This window comes from Phoenix dactylifera, chromosome 8 (assembly GCF_051530095.1).
Source record: "Phoenix dactylifera cultivar Ajwa chromosome 8, Ajwa_hap1_PhDact_Kaust_v1.1, whole genome shotgun sequence".
Taxonomy (NCBI): Eukaryota; Viridiplantae; Streptophyta; class Magnoliopsida; order Arecales; family Arecaceae; genus Phoenix; species Phoenix dactylifera.
The window spans coordinates 13933761-13957723 of NC_143197.1; the positions used below are offsets into that span (position 1 = coordinate 13933761).

Consider the following 23963-nt stretch of genomic DNA (forward strand, 5'->3'; position numbering starts at 1 on the left):
AATTTCTAGTTAAGTTCCTTAAGCTTTGGTTCAAAGTAATTTGGATAAGTATTGGACTCAATTTGAACCAAAGTCTGCATCCCGAGTCGACTCCGGAAGATTACGAGTCGACTCCGAGTGGTTTAAAAGTTCTGGCACAAGCTCGAGTCGACTCCGACTGAGAATAGACAGAAAGATAGAAAGAAGAGTTTCAGACCCTGTCAGCGAGTCGACTCCAAAAGGTTTCGAGTCGACTCCGATGCTTGCTGAGTTGACTTCCGATGGTTCTGAGTCGACTCCAAAGGGTAACAGACAGAAAGACAGAATGATGGATTTTAGACCCTGCTACCGAGTCGACTCTAGAAGGTTTCGAGTTGACTCCGACGTTTGGCGAGTCGACTCCTAGTTATATCCGAGTCGACTCCCAAAGAAAAGCAGTCTGGAAGGCAGAGAAGCAATCTTGGAAACCCTGTGAACGAGTCGACTCCAAGAGTTCCAGAGTCGACCCCCAAGTCAACCGAGTCGACTCCAACAAAGCGCGAGTCGACTCCGAGGCAGATCAGTTTAATAGACAAATAATCGGCTTTTCGGACTCTAAGAACGAGTCATCTCCCGAAGATCTCGGGTCACCTCTCAAGAGAGCCGAGTCAACTTGAGGAAGAAAAACAGAAAGATGGATTTCTGGAATCCTAAGAACGAGCCGACTCCTAGTATCCGAGTCATCTCCAGGTGTTGGCGAGTTGACTCGAAGTTTGATCCGAGTCGACTCCAAGACGGGACAAGCACTTTAATTCAAATCCTGAACAACGGGTGAGTCGTCTCCAATAAAGCATGAGTCGACTCCAGCAACAGCCGAGTCGACTCCAGATCACACGAGTCGACTCCGATCCCAACGGATATATTGTCAGGATGTGCAGACTGGACAGAACGGCTCCAAATCACTCTTTAACGGCTAGTTTTCGGATGGAACCACTTAAATAGCCAGAGTGAACAGTAGTAGATGACAAGAAAGCTATTCCATCTAAGTATTAAAGCATTTTCAACCACCAAGAGCTTCTGTTGAGTAAATCCAAGAAAAAGAAGGAAGAGGTGCATTCAACTCAAATATGAAAGTGCTTCCTTAGCATTCAAGGCTCTATTACTGTCCTCCATCATTCAGCACATTAAAAAGGAGACTCAGAAATCGAGAAGCCCCCACTTCCTCATCTAAAATCTGTTTGAGGGCTTCTAACTCTATTTTGCTTATATTGTTCTCACACTTGCTTTTTTAAAAGCTTTCTTCATGAACTCCCAAACTTTATTTTTCTTACTTGATTCAATTAGGGGATTGAATCAAGGGTTGTAAGGTTTGTTGGTGAGCCAAAGATAAAACCAACGGTGTAAGGTTGTGGTTGGTGAACCGGAAAAAACCAACTGGGTTTGATTGTGAACCCGAAAAAATAATTGGGTGGTTCTAGTCAGTGAGCCTGTGAAAACCGACCGAGTTCGTTATGATCTTGTGAAAACAACAAGTTTGGTTGTGAGCTTGTAAAACAACCGGCTGTAATCCTAGGGATTATAATGAATACTCAACCGCACATACTCATTAGGATCTAGGTTCTCGAGGTATTGAGAAGAGTGTACCTCTCAAATCCCTAAGGTGGGCTTCTAGCTTGTTTAGAGGTCTGTTCTTCATTATTCTGCCTCCTCTTCGGGTTTTCCTTGGGCCTTCCTTCATCACGATCATGGTGTTTCTTCTCAACTTGGTCTTTATTCATTTTCTTCCAAGTTGACATCACCTTTTCGGTGTTATGTATTTTTGAGCTCGTACCAGCAGCTCAGATAGATCTTTCGGGGGTGTTTTTGAGAGGGAGAAGCTAAAGTGCAAGTTCTTCAGTCTGTTCATATTGTAACCACAGTTGCAACTTGATGTAAGTCTTGTATCTCTAGGGCCTCGACATTAAAACGATTAATGTATTGTCTGAGTGACTCATCTTGCTTCTGCTTGAGGGCCACCAAAATTGTTGAGATCTTTTTGCTTTTCCTGCTACTAACGATGTGGTTGATGAACTGCCAACTGAGGTAATCAAAAAAGTTGATGGACCTAGGTTAAAAGCTTAAGTACCACAACTGAGTTGCTTTCCTAAGAGTGGTGTGAAAGGCTTGGCATATGATTGCATTTTATATGCCCTATAGTAACATAAAAGCTTTAAAGCTCTTTAGATAATTCATGGGATTTGAGGTGCCATCATACTACTTGAACTGTGACATCTTGAACCTCAGAGGGAGTGGGTCTATCATGATCTCTTTGGTGAAGGGGGGCTCATGGAAGTTTTCTCAAGTCGGCTTGATGAAGACTCCCCGAACTTGAGCCCATCTTTGAGTGAGTCAGAGCTTGGTCGTCCACGAGATTTCCTTCGGAGCTTCTCAAACAAGGTTGGTTGTTGTTTTGTGCCGATTGGTCAGGCTAGTTTTGCACATTGAGTTGAGGATTGGTGTTTGGTTGAAGCATATTTTGCACCATCATCGTCAAGGCCTTGCCTACCAGACGGCAGATTAAACTACCCAGCAAATACGACAGTTGTGGCTGAGGAGCTGCTGCCATAGGATGAGGATCCATGCCATTAGAATCATGTGACTCAAGCCAGTTATCTTGTGAGCTTGCTTGCTGCTCTCGGTGTTGTTGTATCTTTTTGACTTTATATTTTCCAAGTCTTGCTATGTTTAAACAAATGGCGCTAACTTACTGCCTTCAAAATCTAGTCCGGTGATCTAAATGGCGCTTATGGTTTGCATAGTGATGAAGAGGCATTGATCTACATTTACAAATAAGATGGAAGGTTGCCGGAGCTAATCTGATCAAGGCCCCTCTAATGCTTAAGTCAAAGATTAGGCTTTGGGGAGCAACATAGTAGAAGAAAACTTGGAAAGAAAGTCAAGAGTATTGTATTGTGCATGTATCTGGTACATACCTGGTATCTTAAGCCTTTTTTAATAGATAAAGGGCTCATTTGGTTCGCAGGAAAAGAAGGGAGGAAAGTGTAGTCAACAAAAAAGTAAAGAAATGCCTCTTATTTGGTTGGAGGGTTTAAAGAAGAGACTGAAAAATTGTATTCCAGTGGGAATATGATTCCTACGTTTCATGGAAAAGTCTTTTTTATGAGAAATATGGAATAGTTACTTTTCCGTGATCCAAGAATCGAAATATTTTTATTTTTTCCCAAAAAAGCCTTTCAACGTCAAATCAAGGATCCTTATTTGATCCAAAGCATTAAAGACCTAATTTTTATTAAAGGGTATAATAGAAATTACATATAACTTTTTCAAAAAAGTGGATGGTTACCCAAACATAAGCACTCTGGAAATCTGTCACTTTCCTATGGTCAATCAAACATGCTAAAAGTACTTTTTCAGTCATGCTCTTCCTAGGAATCTGTTTTTCAGAAATCATATTCCTACGAGGAAACATGCTTCCCGCGAACTAAACAAGCCCAAAGAGTTTTTATCCTATAAAGGCTGGAGTCTTGTGTCAAGAGTCACATGAAAGGCTAACTCGTCGGCTTTTCTTACTAGATCATCGCAAGAGTACAAGTCCAACTAAAACCTAGATCTCCCTCGGTACTATATCTCACCTCATAATTGGTGGTTGAATTTATATACTAATGATACTATTAGAATTTTATCTTCGAATATTAATATAAAAATTTATTTTAAAACATAATTAAATTTTTTGTATATATTATATTTGATTCTATTTCTATTATCTATTTTATTATTTTATTTTATATTATATTTTATATTTTCAAAATAGTTGGAAGAAAAATAGTATGTTGCAACTCGCGCATCACACCAGTCCTATGCTAGTGGGAGGCAAACCACAACCCAATTTCTTTGATCATCCTGCTGCCCAATCGCTAGCTACTCAGTCTAGTCCCTCGCCACGTAGTCAGACCTCATTATTCCTAAAAGGATCCTGCGGACCAACGGGAGTTAGAAACTCCGAGCCCAGGGCAGGGCGTTCCAATGAAGTCCAGAGAAATCACCTCTCAAGAGCGTATCGACTTAGGGGGAGCACATCTTCATTAGAATATACCCCTACGTGGCACGGTTTTGTTGGCCCCCCAATCCCACTCGAACTAGGAAATTAGTATCAGGATACGAGTTCTAGTGAGAGTAATAAGAGATATGGAGAGCCCTCGCTATAAACACGTATCTCCGTGGGGAAAAAAAACCCTCAGACTGGAATCTCACCCTTTCTTTTCCCCTAATTTGATATCCACACGCCCCCCCCCCCCCCCCCCCCCCACCTCTCTCTTCCCCTCTCCCTCGGGGAGTCGTCGACCGCGAATCCGAAACCCCCCCCCCCCCCCCCCTCGCCCGCCGCCCGAAATCGGCCGATAAATCGCCGAAACCCGCTACCGATTACCCCCTTCCTTGGCCCCTCCTCCGCCGATTCGCCCCCAAGGGCGAAAAAATTGGAAAAAAGAATTAAAAATTTCAAAAAAAAGTCGAATATTTTCTCTCCTCTCCTCCCTTCCCACTCTCCACCACCGCCTCTCCCCCGGCGTACGCTGGCTAACGTGCACGCCGCCGCCCCCTATTTAGACCGCCACTCTCCCTCTCTTCTCATCGATTCTCCAAGGTACGTCTCTTCGCCGACGAATCTGGTCTTGTTTCCGTCCTCAGCGCTTCCCGCTCACACGGTTTTCTTGCGGGCTCGAGCCCTCTCGCTCCGATTCTGGGTTTTCTTTCAATCTGTCCTCTGTTTCTAGGTTTTTGATGAGGGTTTTGGCGATCGGTTTGATCTTTTCCAGGGTGTTTGTTGTCCGATCCGCCCGGTTTTTAGTTGGCTTCGATCGTTTCCGGTGTCGATCGGGGTGAAATCCCATGGGCTGATCTTTCAGGGGCTTTTCCTGATTGGATTCGGTTTGTCTTCAGATTTCTCTGTTTCCAATTTGGTAGAGCGTTCGCTGCTGCTTGTTTGTTTGATAATGGTTAATTTATTTTTCATATTTATTTTGGTGAGATTTCTTGTTCTTTGATCGCGTTGTTTAGGTTGGGGTTCTAATGTGTTAGATTTGGGTTCTTTTTTCTATTTTTTATAAATGAATTGTTTTGAATGCCAAGATTGTTGATTGTGGATATGGATATGGATGTGACTTCGTTTTAATGGCACGCGGGTTTTAAAATTTGCGAGCTTTTGTTTCTGGAATTGGACTTTAGGGTTTATGGATGCAATATGGTTTTGGAAATTAATTTTTATGGGTTGTAGAGTATAACTTTTATGGAATTGAGTTGGAGTGTAAGTTTTTACTTCCCGTCTTTGCCATTTAATAGCTTTTAGATCGAACAAGGTTGTTGGTTTACTGATTACAGTGCAGGAATTAAGATGGAATTGAATTAAAATAGCCCTTTTTATTGCAGTAAGAGTGTGAGGTGGACGTTGGACACTTCCAGTGCAATGGCTTTCTTTAGGAGCTATGGGAACAAGATGGAATCTGGGCATGACTTGAATGAGAAGGCAGGGGACAGTGGAACTGAGGATGCATATGCTTCTGTCGGCAATAGAGATGGTGATGTGAGTATTAGCGATAAGGATGTTGATATAAAGGCAGAAGACACTTACCAGAGCGAAGAGGAGCCATTTGATTCTGGTAGACAGCAGAGTGATACGTCTGGTTGGAATGCCACTTCTAAAGGAAGAAGAACAACTCCTGGTCAATGGGGCTCAAATTTCTGGAGGGACTGCCAACCAATGTGGGAGTCTAAAGATGCAGAGTATGATGGTAATAAAGGTGAGGAAGAATCTGATGTTAATTCTTTAGAAGAATCAGATGGACAGGGAGATGATGGAAGGCCTCATAGAGGGCAGGTTGATGTACCTGCAGATGAGATGCTGTCTGATGATTATTATGAGCAGGATGGTGAGGAGCAGAGTGACTCATTGCATTGCAGAGGACCGAGCCATCCTAGCAACTCCGATTTAAGATTGCCACCGAAGCCAGCTTCCGGTAACAAGAGCAAGTCAAAGAGTACAAAGTCTGCAAAGTATGATGAATACGACAATGATGAGGACTATGAGGAAGAAGATGAGGAAGAAGGTGATTTTTTTTGTCTTTTTTCTTGAAAAGCATTTTTTAACAAGCAGTTTTGGAGTCCTTTGAGAAAATTGCAATCTAAACACTTTATTCTTTAACTAATTACAGTATTAATAATGTAGCCTCTTGTTTGTTTGCTTTCAGAAGATGATCCGGACGATGCTGATTTTGAGCCAGATTTGAGCGAAATAGGAAGGGGTCCAAAGGACAAGGTTGCTCTTTGATCTTCTCATACTTTACCATTATTAGAATTTTCTTAATTCTCTCTCTCTCTCTCTCTCTCTCCAGTTGTAGCATTTAGACATAACCTTTTTTAGGGAACTGTTCAGATGTGGTTAGTTTGTTATATGGCCTCAAAGGACTACTAGGCCGTTACCTAGTTATGATCCCAGAACCTGGAAGTGTGGACTGGGGGCAAATCTGGCCTTTATTTATTTATTTATTTTTTGCATGAAGTTTGCTGCCCTATGATCCATGCCATTGTGCTTATCAGCTCAAGCCTTTTGCCATTGCACCAAGCGACGACCCTACTTCAAAGGACTACTGCTGGTGTAAATTTAGGATTTAATTGTCTCCCAAGCCTTTGCTACATTGGACTCTACTCTATTATGTTTTATCTTGGCAGCTTATCTGACAACCTTTGTTATATTTTATATATCTTTGCTTTTGTTCCTTGAGACCCATATGTTTATGCTGCCTCTCTATGCCCATAGTGATTTACATAGCTTTTTTTATCGATTAGCAGCATCTTTCAATGCAAAATAAAAATGCTCTATTTTTACACTATTTTAAAAGGTCATGATTCATGACACTTGTGCAAGTTAGAGGATATTACTAAATTATATGTTTTTGAGCCTGCACCAGCATATTTGTGTATTCTCTCAACTCTTGTCTCATTCTAGCTGGAAGCCATGATTTTCCATTGTCACCTTGAACACCATTTTAAGTTGTTTTATGTGAACAGTTGTAAAAATAGCATTAATTTGCAGTTTCAAGGTTCATGTCACCCTATTATTATTCATCGGCGCATTGATGATCACAAGGTTCTTGCTTGAGTTACCTTTGCAGTTACATGCTTGTAGGTTCTCTAGATGTTGACGAATTCATCTTTGTGTTATTCATTTTTTTTTATCAAAGACAAAAAATTAATAGTGAAATATTCAGTGGTTATATTTTTGATCCCTATATGACTTTTCAAACTGAAAGCGCAAGGGTTTTCTACATTCATGTTGCTCATCTGTATGAGTCCTTGGGGATTAAAATACTTAATTCCAGTAATTTTAGCGGCCAATCTGCCAAAACTTATTTTTTTTTTGTCATTTAAGATTAGGCGGCACTCTTGTCCTGTATTGTTTTTTAAAGTTTCACATATCTGCCTTTTGAGTGTCCATGCAATCAGAAATCATGTGGCGGACACCAGGGGGGAGGGGTGCATGGTTGTTTGTGCGTCTTCATGCATGGACATGCATGTTTGGGGGCAATGTGAGGGGGTGAATGATTGGTAGGAGATAAATAAGTATAGGGAAAGTAAGGTTTATGCTTATTACTTAAAATGGGTTGGATCAAGTCAGGTCAAGGTGGGCTGCATTGGGCCAATTAACAGTTGACCCATGTTAGACTTGAATTTTGTTTTGGTTGTGAATAAAATAGCATGACCCTGACTTAACTGAATTTTAGAGCTGAACTCATCTAACATCTGAAAAATCTGATCAGAGTGGGTGTAACTGGTTTGCGTCGTGGCCTACTTATTTGGAGGTCCACATGGCATTCATTTTTCTTTTCCAATTTTGTTTTTGTGAGGGTTCTAAGTAATACAAACGTCGGATTTTTGTTAGATGTTTTAGTAGCTTATGTTATAATAGGGATGGCAAGAATGAGTAAGTATGTCAAGGCATGTAAGCAGTTGAATTAGTCATCTCCAATATGATGACATTATTTTTATGAGCTTTTTTTAAATAAAAACTTGTTAATTTTGAGTTCCATTTTTTTTTTCTCAATTTGAGTAATTTTTGAGTAGAAACATGCTTAATTAAGAGTCTGAGATAGGTTTTTTGGGATGTCATTTCCACAACTTTGAAGTTCCCTTTGAAGCAAGTTTGATTGAATGCTTGCAGTTGGCTGTGGGAGGAAAAGTTAACTTGCTATTAGTTAGATGCTTGTCTTCAAAGCATCTGCTTTTGTGGCACATACACTTAAAAAAATGCTAAATGATTTATTGTGCTACAGAGGTTGGGATGCTGACTAGAGAATTCATCTTCTATGGTGGGAAAAGGCTTGAATGGAAAGAAAAGCTAGGGTAATTTGGACAGATGGATTTTAAGGCAGGAATATAACATGCTTGGGCAAAAGAATTGTAGTTCCGGAAATGAGGAAAAAGGTTGGTAAGAAATTGATTACTGGAATATCTATTAAAGGGAGAAGGGACTAGGGAATATGAAAGGCAGCTTGATTGCTGATTAAGGGAAAATTTTAGAATGGGAATGGTGGAATAACTATCAAGACCTTTGGCATGGGAAGAGCTTCTAGGTCTTAATGCTTCTTAGCTTGACAAGATCTCCCTAGTCGATATACCTTCGTTTAGGAATATCAAAGTAAGAGATGGTTGGGAAGTATGGCCCATTATTCTGGAATGACATATCAAGGATGTGGAAATTCTGAAGCCAGCCACTTTCTGCCCTTAATAAAAAGGATTCTGTAAATTCTACGGGGTGCAATGGTGCAATCATTATCATTATTGTTTTTGTTATTGTTGGTTTTTGTTGTTCTTACCGATTTCTAAGTGTAAATCTCTTCTAGTTTGAAGAAGGGGTGAAATTTTGTTAGTTTTAGATCAGAAATAGACCATTGTGTGGATCACTATTTTTGTAGAAGATGCTTTTTTTTTTCTCTTCTGTAATTTAGAATTGTGTTATGAAGGAAGTGAAGGTTCACAACACACATGGGATCTGTTTGGTGTTAGTTCTGCTTGAGAAAAAGAGAAGGAGAAGCTAGAAACTAGATTTTCTAGCTTCTCCTAAAAGTGCTTTTCTAACTCTTTTTAGCACTTTTTAGAGGATGCTACCAGACATATTTTTTTTTTTGGGAGTGCTTTTTTGCTTTAAAAGTCACAGAAACAATTTTTTTAAGCAATACCGGACATGTCCATGCACTTTGTGCTAGGAGCCTGAGACGCTTGCACATCCACTCCATTATGATTTCTCTAGATCATCTCTTTGGTGTCAATTCTTTAAGGTTTAGCTTGGAGCCAAAAGGCATTGGCCCGAGGTGTGGAATCTTGGCTGTTTGATTGGATTCTGCCAAAGAGTCAAACACATATATTATCAAGAACAGGATTAATTGTGCCATGTGCAATATGGCGGAAATTGTGGGGTCGAAGGAATTGGAGTATCTCCTATATGAAAATCATGTACCTTGAAGGAATATGGAAAAAATCAACTTTCTGTCTAATGTTAAAACCCTAAAGAGGTGAAATCTTCGTTATGATAGTGACATGTATGTTGCTGTGGTCTGATGTTTTGTTTGGAAGATATTGAAACCAAAAGTTTTGATTTTGGTTTAAATCTAATCTAGTATTATGGTAAATTTCTGAGCTTTAGCCAAAACTAACTTATGGGGCCAAATTTAATATATATATATATATGTATATATATGAATATATATATAGATATATACACATATATGTATATATATGTATATATATATACACATATATATATATATATATGTATATATATGTATATATATTTTCCCAATGACTTGCATTTCTTCATTCTTTAAATTTTAGGAAGCACTTTGTCTAACTAAATTTGAATTTTGCAAGTATTCTTAAAATTTAAAGGCACTCAGCACTATTTTGTTCCAAACTCAGCACTATATTGTTCCAAAATTACTTCGGGGAGCTCTAGCTCTCTCTCTCTCTCTCTCCATCTCCATTTTCTGATATATGTTTGGCCATCCTAAAGCTGAAACTGTGGAAACATTTCTAATATCGTAAGTTACAAGCAGGTAATATGGTCCTCACTAAACATTACCTTTTTACATATTTTATTTTCCAAAAAAATAACTTTTTAATGGGAAACCATAAAAAGAATACATCAAAAGGTCCAAAACAATACATATATTCTTTAATTATGACATTTATGGTTCTTAACATTTTTTTGATCAGCTGTTTAATTTGTCAATTGGGATCAACATTTTAAAATTTCTGTTTTTTTAAATTGAAACTTCCAAAACTAGAACAAAACTGCCAAAATTGTTTCAACCGCCAAAAGTTGGATTTATTGGTCTGGCTGAAACCAAGTTTTTGAATTGTTCTAGGTATTTTTTTTTAGTAACGTTGTTTTTTCTTCTTGTATGTGTTATTCAATCCTTTTATCACAATTTTATGGTTGATGAAATGGTCCAATGTTTAACATTGCTGCACCTCCTTCCTCTCGTAAATTTTGTATAGATCAAAGTACTCCATACGGTACCGAACTAGATAATACGGAACATACCATACAGTACTAGTTTGGTATTGTTACGCAGTGCAGGAGGCATACTGACTCTCAGTACATTGAACTGGACCCATACCGGGCGTATTGACACAATAACAGAGTGGCACCGGTATGGGGATGTACTTTAGTATATATATATTTCCTAAGTTTGAATAAGCAAATCAGTTTTTGCTTAGTAATATGGTGTATAGAGAAATGTGCTCTGAGGAGGGGTGTGTATAATTTAATTCTCTCTTTTCTTTTAACTTTATTTTTCATTTTGTTTCTATTGTTTACAGTTTGATTGTCTTGTAACTGTATTTGTCATTTCTTGGTTAATTTGCTGGCTTAAATAAAACGTTTGTCTTTTCTAGTAATGGGTTTAATGAATTGTTTCGATCTCAGGCGATTATGTTCTCACTCATGTTAGAAGAGTTGAAGGGTGATTATTTCTTCTTGCCTATGATATTGTATTTAGGATGGGCCTCTGATTGAAATGGAGATCTTGCTTAGGTTGTTTTTTGTACTTCAAATACTTAGGCTGTCATATTATAGTTAGAACAGATTATTGATTAAATAGGAGCAATGCTCATGTCAATTATTTGCATGGTTATTACATTTATTGTTTGCTGGACCATGAGAAACTGCAAAATATATCAAATGATTTATTAAAATATTGCATGCTGCATCTTGCGGAGGATATTTTCGTTTCCATGTGAATTTAAAGAAGTCTTCCTCTACATTTTTTACATCTTCATTGCTGTAAATAATCTTCATTCTTTTGGTCATATACTGATCAGGTAGCCAAGTTGGAAGCTAAATTGAACATATTTGTTGTTTTATATTTTTACTTATCCCCCTACTTGATAACAGGCGAAATTGCCAGAGAGCGACGATTTTGATGATGATGATGATGATGACAACGATGATGAGGACCTTGATCTTTCTGATGAAGATGTTTTTATTGAAAATCCGCGACGAAAGGTGCGCCGTAAAGCTGGATGCAATCTGAAGTCCAAAGAAATGAAATCTTCTGTACATAGTCGACGAAGAGGGAAAACTTTCTCAGATGATGAATATTCATCAGGAAAAGATTCAGAAGATGATACTGATGAAGACTTTGACCATAAAATAAGGAGATCATCACAATTATGTAAAAAAGTTGGAGGTCGGTCAACCATGTCGGCAAATGTGAATTCTCATGGTAGCGAGCTTCGCACATCTGGTAGGTCAGTGAAAAAAATTTCGTATGCTGAAAGTGAGGAAAGTGAAGATGATGATGAAGAAAGATCAAATAAGACCCAAAAGGTGTGGATCCTTATCTGAAAACTTTCTTCCTTCGTAGCTGGATCAAAATCCCTGTATTTCCTTTGCAGTTATTTTACTTGGTCCATTCAATTTCCTACCTTGATTTCCTGGGAAGTTTGATGAAATGGTCTGAATATATACATACCTACATACATATGTACAGGCATGCCTACATTTTGCGAGCAACTTGCAAAGATATCACTAAGGTGCTTCTATCACAAGCTGGGTTATTGGTTTCAACCTGTCTCAGTGGCATTTTTTAACTTGTAAAGTCCATGCTGAGGGTTTGAAATTGATATCGCCCCTTAAGCCATCAAGATACGAGAAATTGGGTTTGATTTACTTGTTGAACATTTTTTTCTTTCAACAAGCACATGCTTGGAAATAATCAGGTTATTTGTTTCACTCAATAATCTGTTTTGGTAGATAGAAGGCTTATGAGGTTGTTTCTTTGTTGGATACATTTTAGTTTTAGTACAATTTAATTTGATCAATATAGCTAGTATCTTATAGACTCATTGTTGTATTGAACCCAAGGTCCACAATATCGGTACCGGGTACCGTGCTAGTATTTTTCTAGTCCAGTACGGTAAGGTTGGTACGATATGCACTCCATATTGAGACATCTTTTGATCCTTTTTTCACTTTTTGTCATTGGTACCTGCCCAAAGCTGGGCGGTACAGGCTGGTACGATATAGTATGCACCTTGGTACAGGGCAATACCATTTGGTTTGGACCGATACAAATTGGTATGGGTTTGTTCGGACTGCTTCATGGCCTATACTGAGCCAAATCTCCATTTCGTCTCCAACCCGGTATTAGTCGGTGTTGGTGTGCCTTGAACTAGGGGTCCGGGATGAGATGGCAATCATTGATTTACAAGTAGCTTCCTGATCTGAATTATGTGGTAGGCGACGGATGTTGTTAACCATGTTACACCTTTGAAATTTTCTTTCGCCTTTTCTGTCTAGGTTTTGCAGGAGGATGCTGAAGAAGATGATGGAGATTCAATTGAAAAGGTACTCTGGCACCAGCCAAAAGGAAGGGCTGAAGAAGCTATGAGGAACAACCAGTTAACTCTCCCTGTTGTGCTGAGCACAATGTCAGACTCCGAACCTGATTGGGATGAAGTGGAATTTTATATAAAATGGAAAGGACACTCATATTTACACTGCCAGTGGAAACTGATCTCCGATCTTCAAAATGTGAGCCTTCATATCACAGTCTGGGTCATAACTAGTGATTGTTTTGAGTAAATGTGCAAATGGTTCCTTTTTTTTCCCTACACTTTCACTGTTATCTGTATCAGCATCTTGCTTTCCGAGGTTTTTATCTTTCTAACTCTACATGGTGAATGGCAGCTTACTGGATTTAAAAAGGTTTTGAACTACATGAAAAAAGTGTCTGAAGAAAGAAAATACAAAAAGGCCTTGTCACGTGAGGAGGTAATACTACCTGGCTGTATCCTGCTTTTTTATTTAATGACTGACATGGAGTTGGACTTTATATGCTGCCTTTTGTTTTGATGCTTAAACTTTGCCTTCTTCATAACTTGGTTGCTTGAAAAGTGAGATATCTTTCAACTGTAGGCTGATCAATTTATCTGGAAAAAAAATGCTGCATGCCAAATTGCCTATGATATTGGAACTAGTGAAGTTGCACAATATTTCCGGAGGAACCATACCAACCTTATCTGATGGCACTTGAGTACTAATAGGTCTGTTTGCTTTAATCATCTCTAATTGGCCAAAACAAAATAAAATGGCAACATCCTTGTTAAGAGCTAATGCTATAATGGGCATCTGGCCTGGGATCACCTTAGTTTTCTGAGACTTGTTTCATGCGAATGGCCCCTTGTCTAGTGAGATACTGAAATTGGATATTGTGTTTGACATGTTAACGAAAGATAATGATTTTTAAGAAACTTAATTTTTTTTAAATTATGAAACAAACATATTTATAGCGGATTATATTTCAACAAATTGGTTGATAAGGAAGGATATGCTTGTGTTCCATTTGGGTCAAGATGATTGTAAGGATTTTTGATGGAAAGGCTTAAGCTTTAGTCTGTTAAAATTTATACTGGATGAACATCCTTCATCTGAGTCATAGCTTTCTTGGGAATTTAATTTATCCATCTGCACTAGAGACTTAGTTATGTTTTATATAGGAAAATATCTACAAATTCTCTGCCAGGAATAGAGTGCAAGTGTAAAAACCTTGTATAAACTGCTTGGAAATATGATGGGACATTGGAATTCAAAACATGAACATCAGAAAAGAGAACAAAGGGGACAAATTGGTTGACTAAAATATAGTTTTTCCAACCTAATGATGTCTCTATCTATTAAAGAACATGATACAATGAATTGAGAAATTGTAGCTTCAAATTCTTTATGGTGCTTGGTATTCTTCATAAAGTTCAAGCTATAGAAAGGACTTGAGCAATTAGCTTTCTTACAAAATTTCTAGTGGACATTTATGTGCATGATAAAGTGACAAAGTATATGGAAAAAATTTTTCCACACGTTTAAGAAAATTTCATGAAAGCATTCTTGTGGAATGTGTGGAAAGATTTTGAACTTATTTGTTAAGAGAATGAGAATTTATGCTTACAATAAGAGTCTATTTTATGTCAAATTTTAGTTCAGCCTGTCCATTTCTGTTCTTGAAAATTCAGATATTCATGTATTTTGTGTGCTAAAAGTTATGATATTGCCTAAATGAGACTATAAATTATGTTACTCTTTCTTTTAGTGTTATTTTCATAGCATGTGCATTGTTGGATGGTATTCCTTATTTTCCTTTTTATTTTTTTATTGTTTTACTTTCATTATGCATCTTGTAAGGAAAACATGTATCATATTTGACCTGCAGGTCTCAAGATTCTGCCCCTCAAATAATTTGTTTTCCTTTGATATTGAAAATGTTTCTTTCTTTTATGACCCTTTTTTAAACAAATTGCCAATTTAAAATAAATTGGGATTTCCTGTAACAGGCTGAGGTTCATGATGTAAGCAAGGAAATGGAGTTAGACCTACTTAAACAGTACAGCCAGGTTTTATTTTATCTGATTTGCATCATTGATTTATAATTTATTTAGTACTTGTCCATTCTCTCCTTTTGTCAGTGCTTTAACTGGTTTTCATCTGTACAATAATCAGGTAGAAAGGATATTTGCAGATAGAATCAGTAAAGTTGATGGTGATGAGGTGGTGCCTGAGTATTTAGTCAAGTGGCAAGGGCTTTCTTATGCTGAAGCAACCTGGTATATTTCGTGCCTAATTTCATTGTAGTTAGAGAGACTGCCAAGTATTCTCATGAAAACTTGAGATTGATTCACAATATTTTAAACCAAAGTCATCATTCGCCATGTTAATACTATTGTGCTACCTCTATCTGGTAGTATTCATCAATCTTTTCAGCTGTGTTGCGTGTATTAACCTGCTCACTGGCGTGGCATCACAACATGTAAGATAGGTACCACATCAGGTGGTTCATGTGAGGTGCACATATTATGCTGATAAATTATGCCAATTGGAGGCATACAATTTAGATCTTGATAATTTCCACAAGCAAGGAGAAGGGAATAAGTATTCTCATCTATTTATATTCATTTTTTCATGAAAAGTTTTCTGGATTCAAGTAGACATTAGCCATTGATATTTTTGGTGCTCATTTGATGTGTGGGATACATGATAAATATCAAATTTCAGTGAAATTCAAGCACAATACCCGCATCTTTTACTTTTCTTATTGTCAATTTATATGCTTATGTTTCTGTGCCTCTTGGAAAAGTCAGTGTGGCTTATGCCAATTGCCAAATACTTAAGGTTGTTTAAGCCTTATCTTATTAAGACTCTGGGCACCTCTGCCTTTTTTAAACATTGAATATGATATTTGTTGAGGAGTTGTGATTTAGAAGGTTAGTGAGTTGCATGACAAAGTAGGGGGAGAATAATAGCCTTGTGGGATAGATTATTGCATGAAGTGAACTGGCGTGGAATAAGATACATATAATCTGATAAGATATCAATTGGTTAGCTTGCTGGAGCATTATGAATATTATGGCATTATTAATTGATTATGGATACATTATTTTTTTTGGAATTATAGGGACTAAAGTAGACTGAATTATTATGGTACTTTGGAGTGGTAAAAAGTTCTTTGGTGGTACGCATGAACTAGAGATGCTAACATCTGTAAGAACGTGCTGGCATTTTAATAGGAAAATTGCATGTTTAGGATTTACGATGAAATTTTAGTCGACTTCTTTGGCTGTCACTTGGGGACCTTATGCTTGTTGGGCACATGCTTTGCATTGAATATGTGAATGCACCACTTGATCCATCTATTATTTATTTATGCTTCTAATTTTTGAAACATCTGTTTGCAAGGTAAAACTATGTTAATATGACAAATTTAAAAATGAATATTATAGAGCAAATTGTTATATGTGCAGGAGAGTAGTGAATGAAGAGTTTAAGAGGTGCAAGATAGTAATGAAGTTACTAATATGTCAAAGGAATATATGCATTTTGTTTCTAGGGGCAAACAAACTGGAGGTGTAAAACTAATAAAGTTCACAGCAATGGTGTATCCCTTCTTGTAATTTGAAGACATTATTAGCAACTGTTCAGTTGGCTGCATGTAGAAGGGAAAAGAATGTGAGCACTCATAGTTGTGGAATAAGTATCCTCGTGTTGCAAGGAGTGATACCTTATGTTTTTAAGGAGTTTAGATTGTTGGAGACTTTTCTCCAGTGCCTGGATGTAAGTTCATATTAATAAAAGAATGTTGTAAGATTGAAACACATGACGAAGCTGTTCAACAGCTGAGGAATAAGGCTTTGGGTCTGGTTATTTAAATCGTTCATGCTCAGAACTTCTTCACATTATTCTAAGAGGATGTTTTAAGTGCTTGTTTGTTGCAGGGAAAACTGAAAAAAATGGTTTTCTTGGAAAGCCAAGCTTTTCATTTGCTTGTTTCGACAGAAAATTGACAACCATAGAAAGCTTCTTTCTACATCTCTGGAAAGCTTTTCCTTTTCCCTGAAAGTTTCTTATTTTTCATTTCCTTTTTGAAAGATTCTCTTGCGACCTAGCATACCCTTAGTGGATGGTATTGATTCAATGATGTAAATATGCCTAGAGAGAAGTGCTTTAATTTTTAAGTTGAAAACATGAAAACTTGTAGGTGTACAGAGTTTAATGCATTGCAAGTGAGGTGTGAAAAGATTTGAAGGTCGTTAGTGACACAACCATGGAGGTTGAACATTCTATACATTTATCAGCCATCCTCTACTTGCTAAGAAAGAAATTTATTGAGATCATAAATAATGTTTTACCACACATGCTTAGAATGTAATGTTCGAATGAGCTACCATCAATGATGAGATCACGAATTTGGGATCTGAATATAGTTGGTTCGCCTTGTAATTGGGAATAAGGCATAACATAAGCTATATTCTAAGTGTGTTAACATTGAAGTTGTCAGAAGCAATTGCTATTTTAACAGATGTGAAAGATAGTTTGTGATATTCAAGTCTGTATAGCATATTTAACTATATATTTTTGTTGAATACTGTCTAGAGGAAAGATTTTAAAAAATTATTTACCCACCACCTTGTTCCACCAATGCATCCTTCATGGAAAACATTTCAGAGATGCATTTTGGTACTTAACTATTTTGATGTTTGGGGTCTTAAGAGATTACAAGAGATTGTAATGCACTCCAAAATCCTTGTTGGCAAGGATTTAAGTATTGGCTGGTCAGGTCAGTACCATTGATACCATACGATTCCTTTCAAAAACATCCCTTAATTGGATGGGACATCCTGCTCGCTTGGTTGAAACAAGTCAGGTCTGGTTGGTACTAAAGCCAGTTCAACCGGTACCAAGGTGCGACCGACTAGGTTGCCTAGTTTTTCAAAAAAAATAGGAGCGCTGTGGGAATAGGGGCTATGCTCTCTTTTCTCATTTTTTTAGTCGCAGATGTGGGGTGTTTGGGCATAAACAACGGAAGAGGGAGGGGGGGGGGGGAGAGCAAGAAAGAGAAGAAAAAAAGAGAAAATGGAAAAGTAAAAAATTCTGCTACACTCCGAGATGCAAGAGTGCCTGAAGAGTTGGGATGGTACAGTCCTGACACTGTACCATTTAAGGAAAATATTGGTATGGGGCTCGATGCTAGTATTTGGTGGGATATTTAATTGTTAGTAACATAAACTATTTGAGTATGTTAGTAAAACATTGGGTGGTTGTTTTTATTGTGAAAGGTTATCCTACTGATAATTTAGTCGATGTAATTAGTTAGGTAATTTATATTGTATACTACTATCAGTATGCTTGTGGGTGTCTTTTTAATGCATACATTGGGTTTGTTGAGTTTATTGTTCATCGTACAGACCCATATTGCTTTGTATCTATACCATATCAGGAAGGTGTAGGTGTCGAGGTTCAGTACAGCACAGGGGCCGAATTAACCTATGTTGGGTGGAACTAATCGATTCTAGCTTGTTTCATGTTGTACCAACCCATATAGCTCGGTTTCAAGTGATATGCGAGAAAAGGGTCCTCTATCCTTGTGTCAGTATGGGAGTTGTACCATACCAAGTGTATCGTACGATATGACAAGGTGCCAGTATAGTAATCAGTACTAGTACAAGAATGCAAGTTATAAGCTATAGATGGTAGAAATAAATTTTTGTCTAGGAATATTGTTATCTTACATCAAGGTCCACTGAACCGGTACCGATACCCATACTAGTTTGCGATCGGTTCGATACAGTACTGGTTTAGTATCGTATCGACATACAATATGCAGAGGCGTGTCGGCTACTGGTTCAATACCGTACCGACATACGGTACGCAGAGGCATGCCGGTTTCGAACTGGCATACCATTTTTTTCAATGCTTTTTAGGTTTGATTTATTGGTAATTAATTTTTTCAATGATTTTAAGTATATTTGATGTTTTTTGATTTTTTTGATGTTTCTATGATCCCGATACAATCTAAATAATGTATGTTGTTGTTTTAAAGTGATGCAAAATATAAAATGATTAGTAAGATGTTGCATGTTACAAGAAGTAACATGAAATATCCTAAAATAAATTAGTAAGATACAAAATATAAAATGATACAGTCAATTACATATATTTAAAGTACATACATACCAATTTCTAAAACTTCGTCCAGTGGCGATGCCTCTTTTAGATATCCAGATCATTAGCATAATCATGAGGTACATCAGCTACCCCTTTAACAAAACGGCGTTGTAGTCTTGTACGCTTATTCCATAAGGAACGTGCTCTGGGTTACTCTCGAAGCTCTCGTTGAAGTTCTCGCGCTGAGAGATGCCCTTTGATAATATGGCTATTGAGAGGCTCATCCAAATATGCTGACAGTAAAATCTGATCAGTAAGATGCTTCGGGTTGCATAGGGTAATAGCAACTGGAAGACGATGCCTCAGACACACCATATCTATATCCGTATCTGTCTGAGTCATAGGCTACCTGTGGTTGCCGGTAATAGGATCCAGTATATAACTCGAAACCTGATATGTCTAAATAAGCCTCTATTTTTATAGTCATTTTTTAAATTTTATTTTATTTTTTAATTTTTAATCGAACAATATATTATTTATTTTAAAAATTATATATAATTCGACATTTTTTTATGGAATTGTGTAGATCGTCCATAGATTACAACATAACATGAAATCATGCTAACATCAAAGTTTGACATGATCTCTCTTTATTTTGCAAATTTCGAGGCGTTTTTCTCTTTTGCAAAAAGAGAGAGAGGAGGAAATGAGGTATGGGAGGAGAAGCATTCCTTATTTTGGGTTGGATCCTTCTTGAATCGTCTTGAATCGCATTTTTGGCAGGAAGGTTTGAAAAAGAATTCAACAAAGGCCTGAGAAGGTTCTCAGGCCTTCCTAACAAAGACTCCCAACACATTAAAAGAGAGGAAGAGAGAGAACCGGTTTGGATCGTCCGGTTCGCACCGGTTCTGCATGGAACCGGCCGGTTCGGACCAATTTCGACTAGTTCGGACCGGTTTTGACTAGTTCGGACCGGTTTCGACCAGTTCTGACCGATTTAAGTTCGATTCCGAACCCCACAGTTGAACCGACCTGGTCCCGCGCCGTGTTGGCTCGGTATGGGCCGAACCACCCGGTTTGGCCTGGTTCGGCATACCTTGTTTTACATGCTAGCCTAGTCTTTAGTTTTATCAGTAATACTTTATTCCAGTTCATATCATCCTTTGCCATTGCATTTTGCTGATAATCAATTGATATTGCTGTCTTTTGTTGCAGGGAAAAGGACACTGATATTGCGTTTGCTCAAGATGCAATAGATGAATACAAGGTACAATTCTTTAATGTGGACTTTGTGTTGCACACATAGTTTTTTCTCTTTATTTCTTTTTTCCTGTTGATTAAAAACTTTGATGCATCTCCTGAGTAGAGCGCATTGCATGCCTTGAAATTGAGATGCATTATTGTGTTAGCATTTTATTGGATAAACATATTGAACTTAAAGGGGACATTGTAGAACTAGAATTTGTTCCTTTAAAATGTTTGTGTCTATTGTATGGTTTCTTTTAGATATTTTAGGAGGTCTAGACATGCTTCCAAGCCATTGCATGGATATTTTATGTATATGCGGGGCATGGATATATTTTCTGGCTGTCTATTCATTACAAGTTATGACACTTAAGCTACATACCTTATAATGGTAGCTAAGGTGCCTTTTCTCAGAGTTTGTGTTTAAAAACAACTTTTTGTCACATTTTTTAAGAAGTACGATCTTGATGGCTGTAAAAGTCATTTCCTTACCTATTTTATGTTTACTTCTTATTTATGTTTATAGAATCCAATCCTTTCTCGGCCATGCTCTCAATCTAACAATCGAGATTCCATAAAATTTCCTTTTGCTCTTCTTCTGTATCGTATGTTTGAGTTTTCAAATTTTCAGTTGTTATGGAGTCCTCCAGTTCATATTGTTGGTATTTAGAGGATGATTATAATCTTGAATGCTTGCAGGACTTTTCCAAGCTACATTATAAATTTAATTTAGATTTGTGCATGGAATTTTTCTTATGTTTTTATTTCTTGATATTTTTTTTTAGTCTTTCCAAGTTATATACTTTAAAATTTTTCTTATGTAATGATGCCCTGCTATTTTCTTGCATAAATCATTTTCAGGTTTGATCTTTTCTGTTTAATTCGAGGATCAAATTTGGAGAAGTCATCATTTTATATACTTTGTATATATAGAATTTCTTGATAAACAATTAATTTTGATATGCCTTTAGTGGAACCTCTTCTTGCAGTTCATTCTAACTTGTCAATCATGGGAATCATTTTCTCATTAACTACTTAAAGGATAAGATGGGGATGGACATTTTGAATTGCATGTGTGTATATGCAACAATCCCTTTGTAGGCCATTTTTTTTTTCCTAATGCTTCCTGAATGTTATTTGAACTTGGTTAAAACTATTGGAAGTTCTTAATTTCTATATATTCTATATTAACTTTAGGTACTTTATTGCCCATCCATGCTTTTGCTTTACCTAGCTGTCTCTATGTTCCTAAAGTTCATGAGGATATTTTTGTGTTGGGTAATGTTGTTTATGCAGTAGACTTTTATTTCATTTTTTTTGGGGTTAAATAGTTGGTTAAGATTAGATAAACGAAATTGAAATTCTTGAAGGATAAGCGGATTGTTTTTTATATTAGACAGTTGCTTGAACAGTTCCTGATGGAACATGAATGTCTGAAAAATAATTTGCATATGAAAATGAAGTGATGCTTTGGTTATGAATGGTTAAAAGTACTTACATGGACCATAAGGTTAATGATATCCTTAGAGGGTTTGTACACTTTCTTTTTCTATTATGTACCTGCTTATTGTAATTGTCTCTGTCCAGACAATTTGTGGAGACATAGCATGGAATTGAATGTAATTGTCAGCTATCAGCTTATTCTATCAACTCAAGTAAAGTTGCATGGTGACCATTTCTGTTATGGAGCCATATATGGATTGGGCAGGAAATAGTCCAGACTTTGGTTGGGCCACCCTTTGCATGAGCACAACGTGGGGTAATTTATTTGGGCCCTCAACCAGACGTAAGCCTGACCATTTTTCAGAAGGTCAAGCCTGAGCTTAGCTTAAGCCCAAGTTCAAGCCCCAAGATTACCATCACTTCTCTTCCTTCGTCACCCCTTTATCCTCTTAAATCCTAGCTTTAACCATTGTTGTGACCTTTTCTTTTGATCAATGTTACCCTGACCTTTCAAGCTCAAAATTTCTTGGAGGCACATTTGCTTCACATGAATTGGGAGCTGGGAATCGTTTTCTTTTTCTCATCCAGCCCATTCCCATGTTTGGTAACTTGTATGGACTTTGGACATAGGAATGCTGACTTCCTTGGGAATTGAATTCATGTAATAAGGGAGAAGCCATATCATATTTAATATTAAAAAGATTTTCTTACATATCATATTTATTGTCGACTTGTATTAAAATATTTAAAATGTATTAATGTATTAATTAGGTGATATAATATTCTATTCTTTGCTATGTAAGTATGTATTGTATTAATATATTATTAAAGTATTATTAATATTAAAATATTTTATTACATTACGTTAATAAAATATAATATTTGATAATATATTATTAATGATATTATCATGTCATAATATATTATGTTGTATGCTATATTTTTATTATTTATTATAATAATTATAATAATTATATTATACTTATTAAACTATTATAATTTATGTTTTGATTATGATAATATTTTCATTCTATTCTTGTTGATAATATTATACTTATATTTTTATATGATATTATTATTGATTTTATGCGTTAAATAATGTTTACATCATATACTAATATTACAGTATTTTCAGGGCATTTCTTATGATGTTGCTAATATTAATATTTTTAATATATATCACATTAATAATATATTATTGTTTGATAATACGTTATTTGTAATGTTGATCATTTTATAATATGTTATATTTTATATTAGATTTTTTCTTATAATAATGCTTTGTTATTTTTATAGTAAATGATCATAATTAGTGTAATGTTATGAATTTATTGTTATAAATTATATTACATTATTTATAGTCGTGTCATATTTGTTCGGACCCCAAACAATTGGGAAAAGGCTGGATGGTTATGGTTTATGGTATATTTGCATTGTTTTTATGAGCATTATGGTATTATTAATACTAGTATTTATATTAATAATATTAACTAATATAATATTATAATAGAAGATTAATAGTTTATAATATTATAATTTTGTAGTATTATAATTTCTATAATAATATCACGTGCTACATTATATTATTTATATAGGATACAACAAGCTATGCCAGACCGGGCCGAATCGTCCGATTCTCCTCGTACCGAACCGAATCGGTGGAGAACCGGGTTGGTTTAGCCATAAATTTTGAAATCCTCCTCGAATTACCCTAAACTGCTTCGAACTGCTCCGAATTGGGCGATTTGTAGTGGAACTAGTGCGAACCGCGCGGTTCGCACCAGTTTCAACCAATTCAAGCCTTCCTACCTTTTTAAAAGAATTGAATCATGGTTTATTGAATCGGGATGAATGTATGGTTCACCGCATACTGAACCGGTAGCCAACTGATATTGGTCTCGGTATCGATTTGGCGGACCTTATACAATTATCATAATCATTATTATTATTTTATATAATCATGTAAGTTAATTGTAGTATTATTAATATTAGTAATATGTATATCATAAAACCATAACTTTAGTAATGTAATATTAACATATTAGTACAATATTAATATAATCTTAATATTAATATATGAAAATATATTATATTATGGGCTATAAGGTCTACATCATTCTCTCAAGATTACCTAGACTTAGTATAACACATGAATCAAAGTTAGTCATTCCCTAATGATTCCCAAGAATGGATGAGAAGCAATTCCTGATTTTTCTATTCTTGGCAACCAAATATGGCCTTAGGAATATAGGAGATGAAGTGTTGGAGCCATGGAGGTATTAGTGAAGATGGTAGGATATGGATGATAAAGGCATAGTTGGGCCGTTGACAT

At 36.5% G+C, this 23963-nt stretch overlaps 1 protein-coding gene across 5 annotated transcripts in view; it reads left to right on the plus strand.

Annotated features, from left to right (window-relative positions):
- Window positions 1–4188: 4188 nt before the first annotated feature.
- The window catches only part of LOC103723392 (protein CHROMATIN REMODELING 5), a 47550-nt gene continuing 27775 nt past the window's right edge, over window positions 4189–23963 (plus strand). For 2 of the 5 annotated variants that reach the window (XM_088702858.2, XM_088702862.2), the window contains exons 1-9: window positions 4189–4600; window positions 5383–6059; window positions 6201–6268; window positions 11405–11839; window positions 12812–13045; window positions 13202–13285; window positions 14839–14898; window positions 15005–15108; window positions 20159–20210. In XM_088702858.2, the coding sequence (XP_088558984.2) occupies window positions 5420–6059; window positions 6201–6268; window positions 11405–11839; window positions 12812–13045; window positions 13202–13285; window positions 14839–14898; window positions 15005–15108; window positions 20159–20210 (1677 nt within the window). In that variant the 5' untranslated portion in view covers window positions 4189–4600; window positions 5383–5419. The remainder of the gene's footprint in view (window positions 4601–5382; window positions 6060–6200; window positions 6269–11404; window positions 11840–12811; window positions 13046–13201; window positions 13286–14838; window positions 14899–15004; window positions 15109–20158; window positions 20211–23963) is intronic. The other 3 variants (XM_088702861.2, XM_088702859.2, XM_088702860.2) reach the window with 3 other exon arrangements.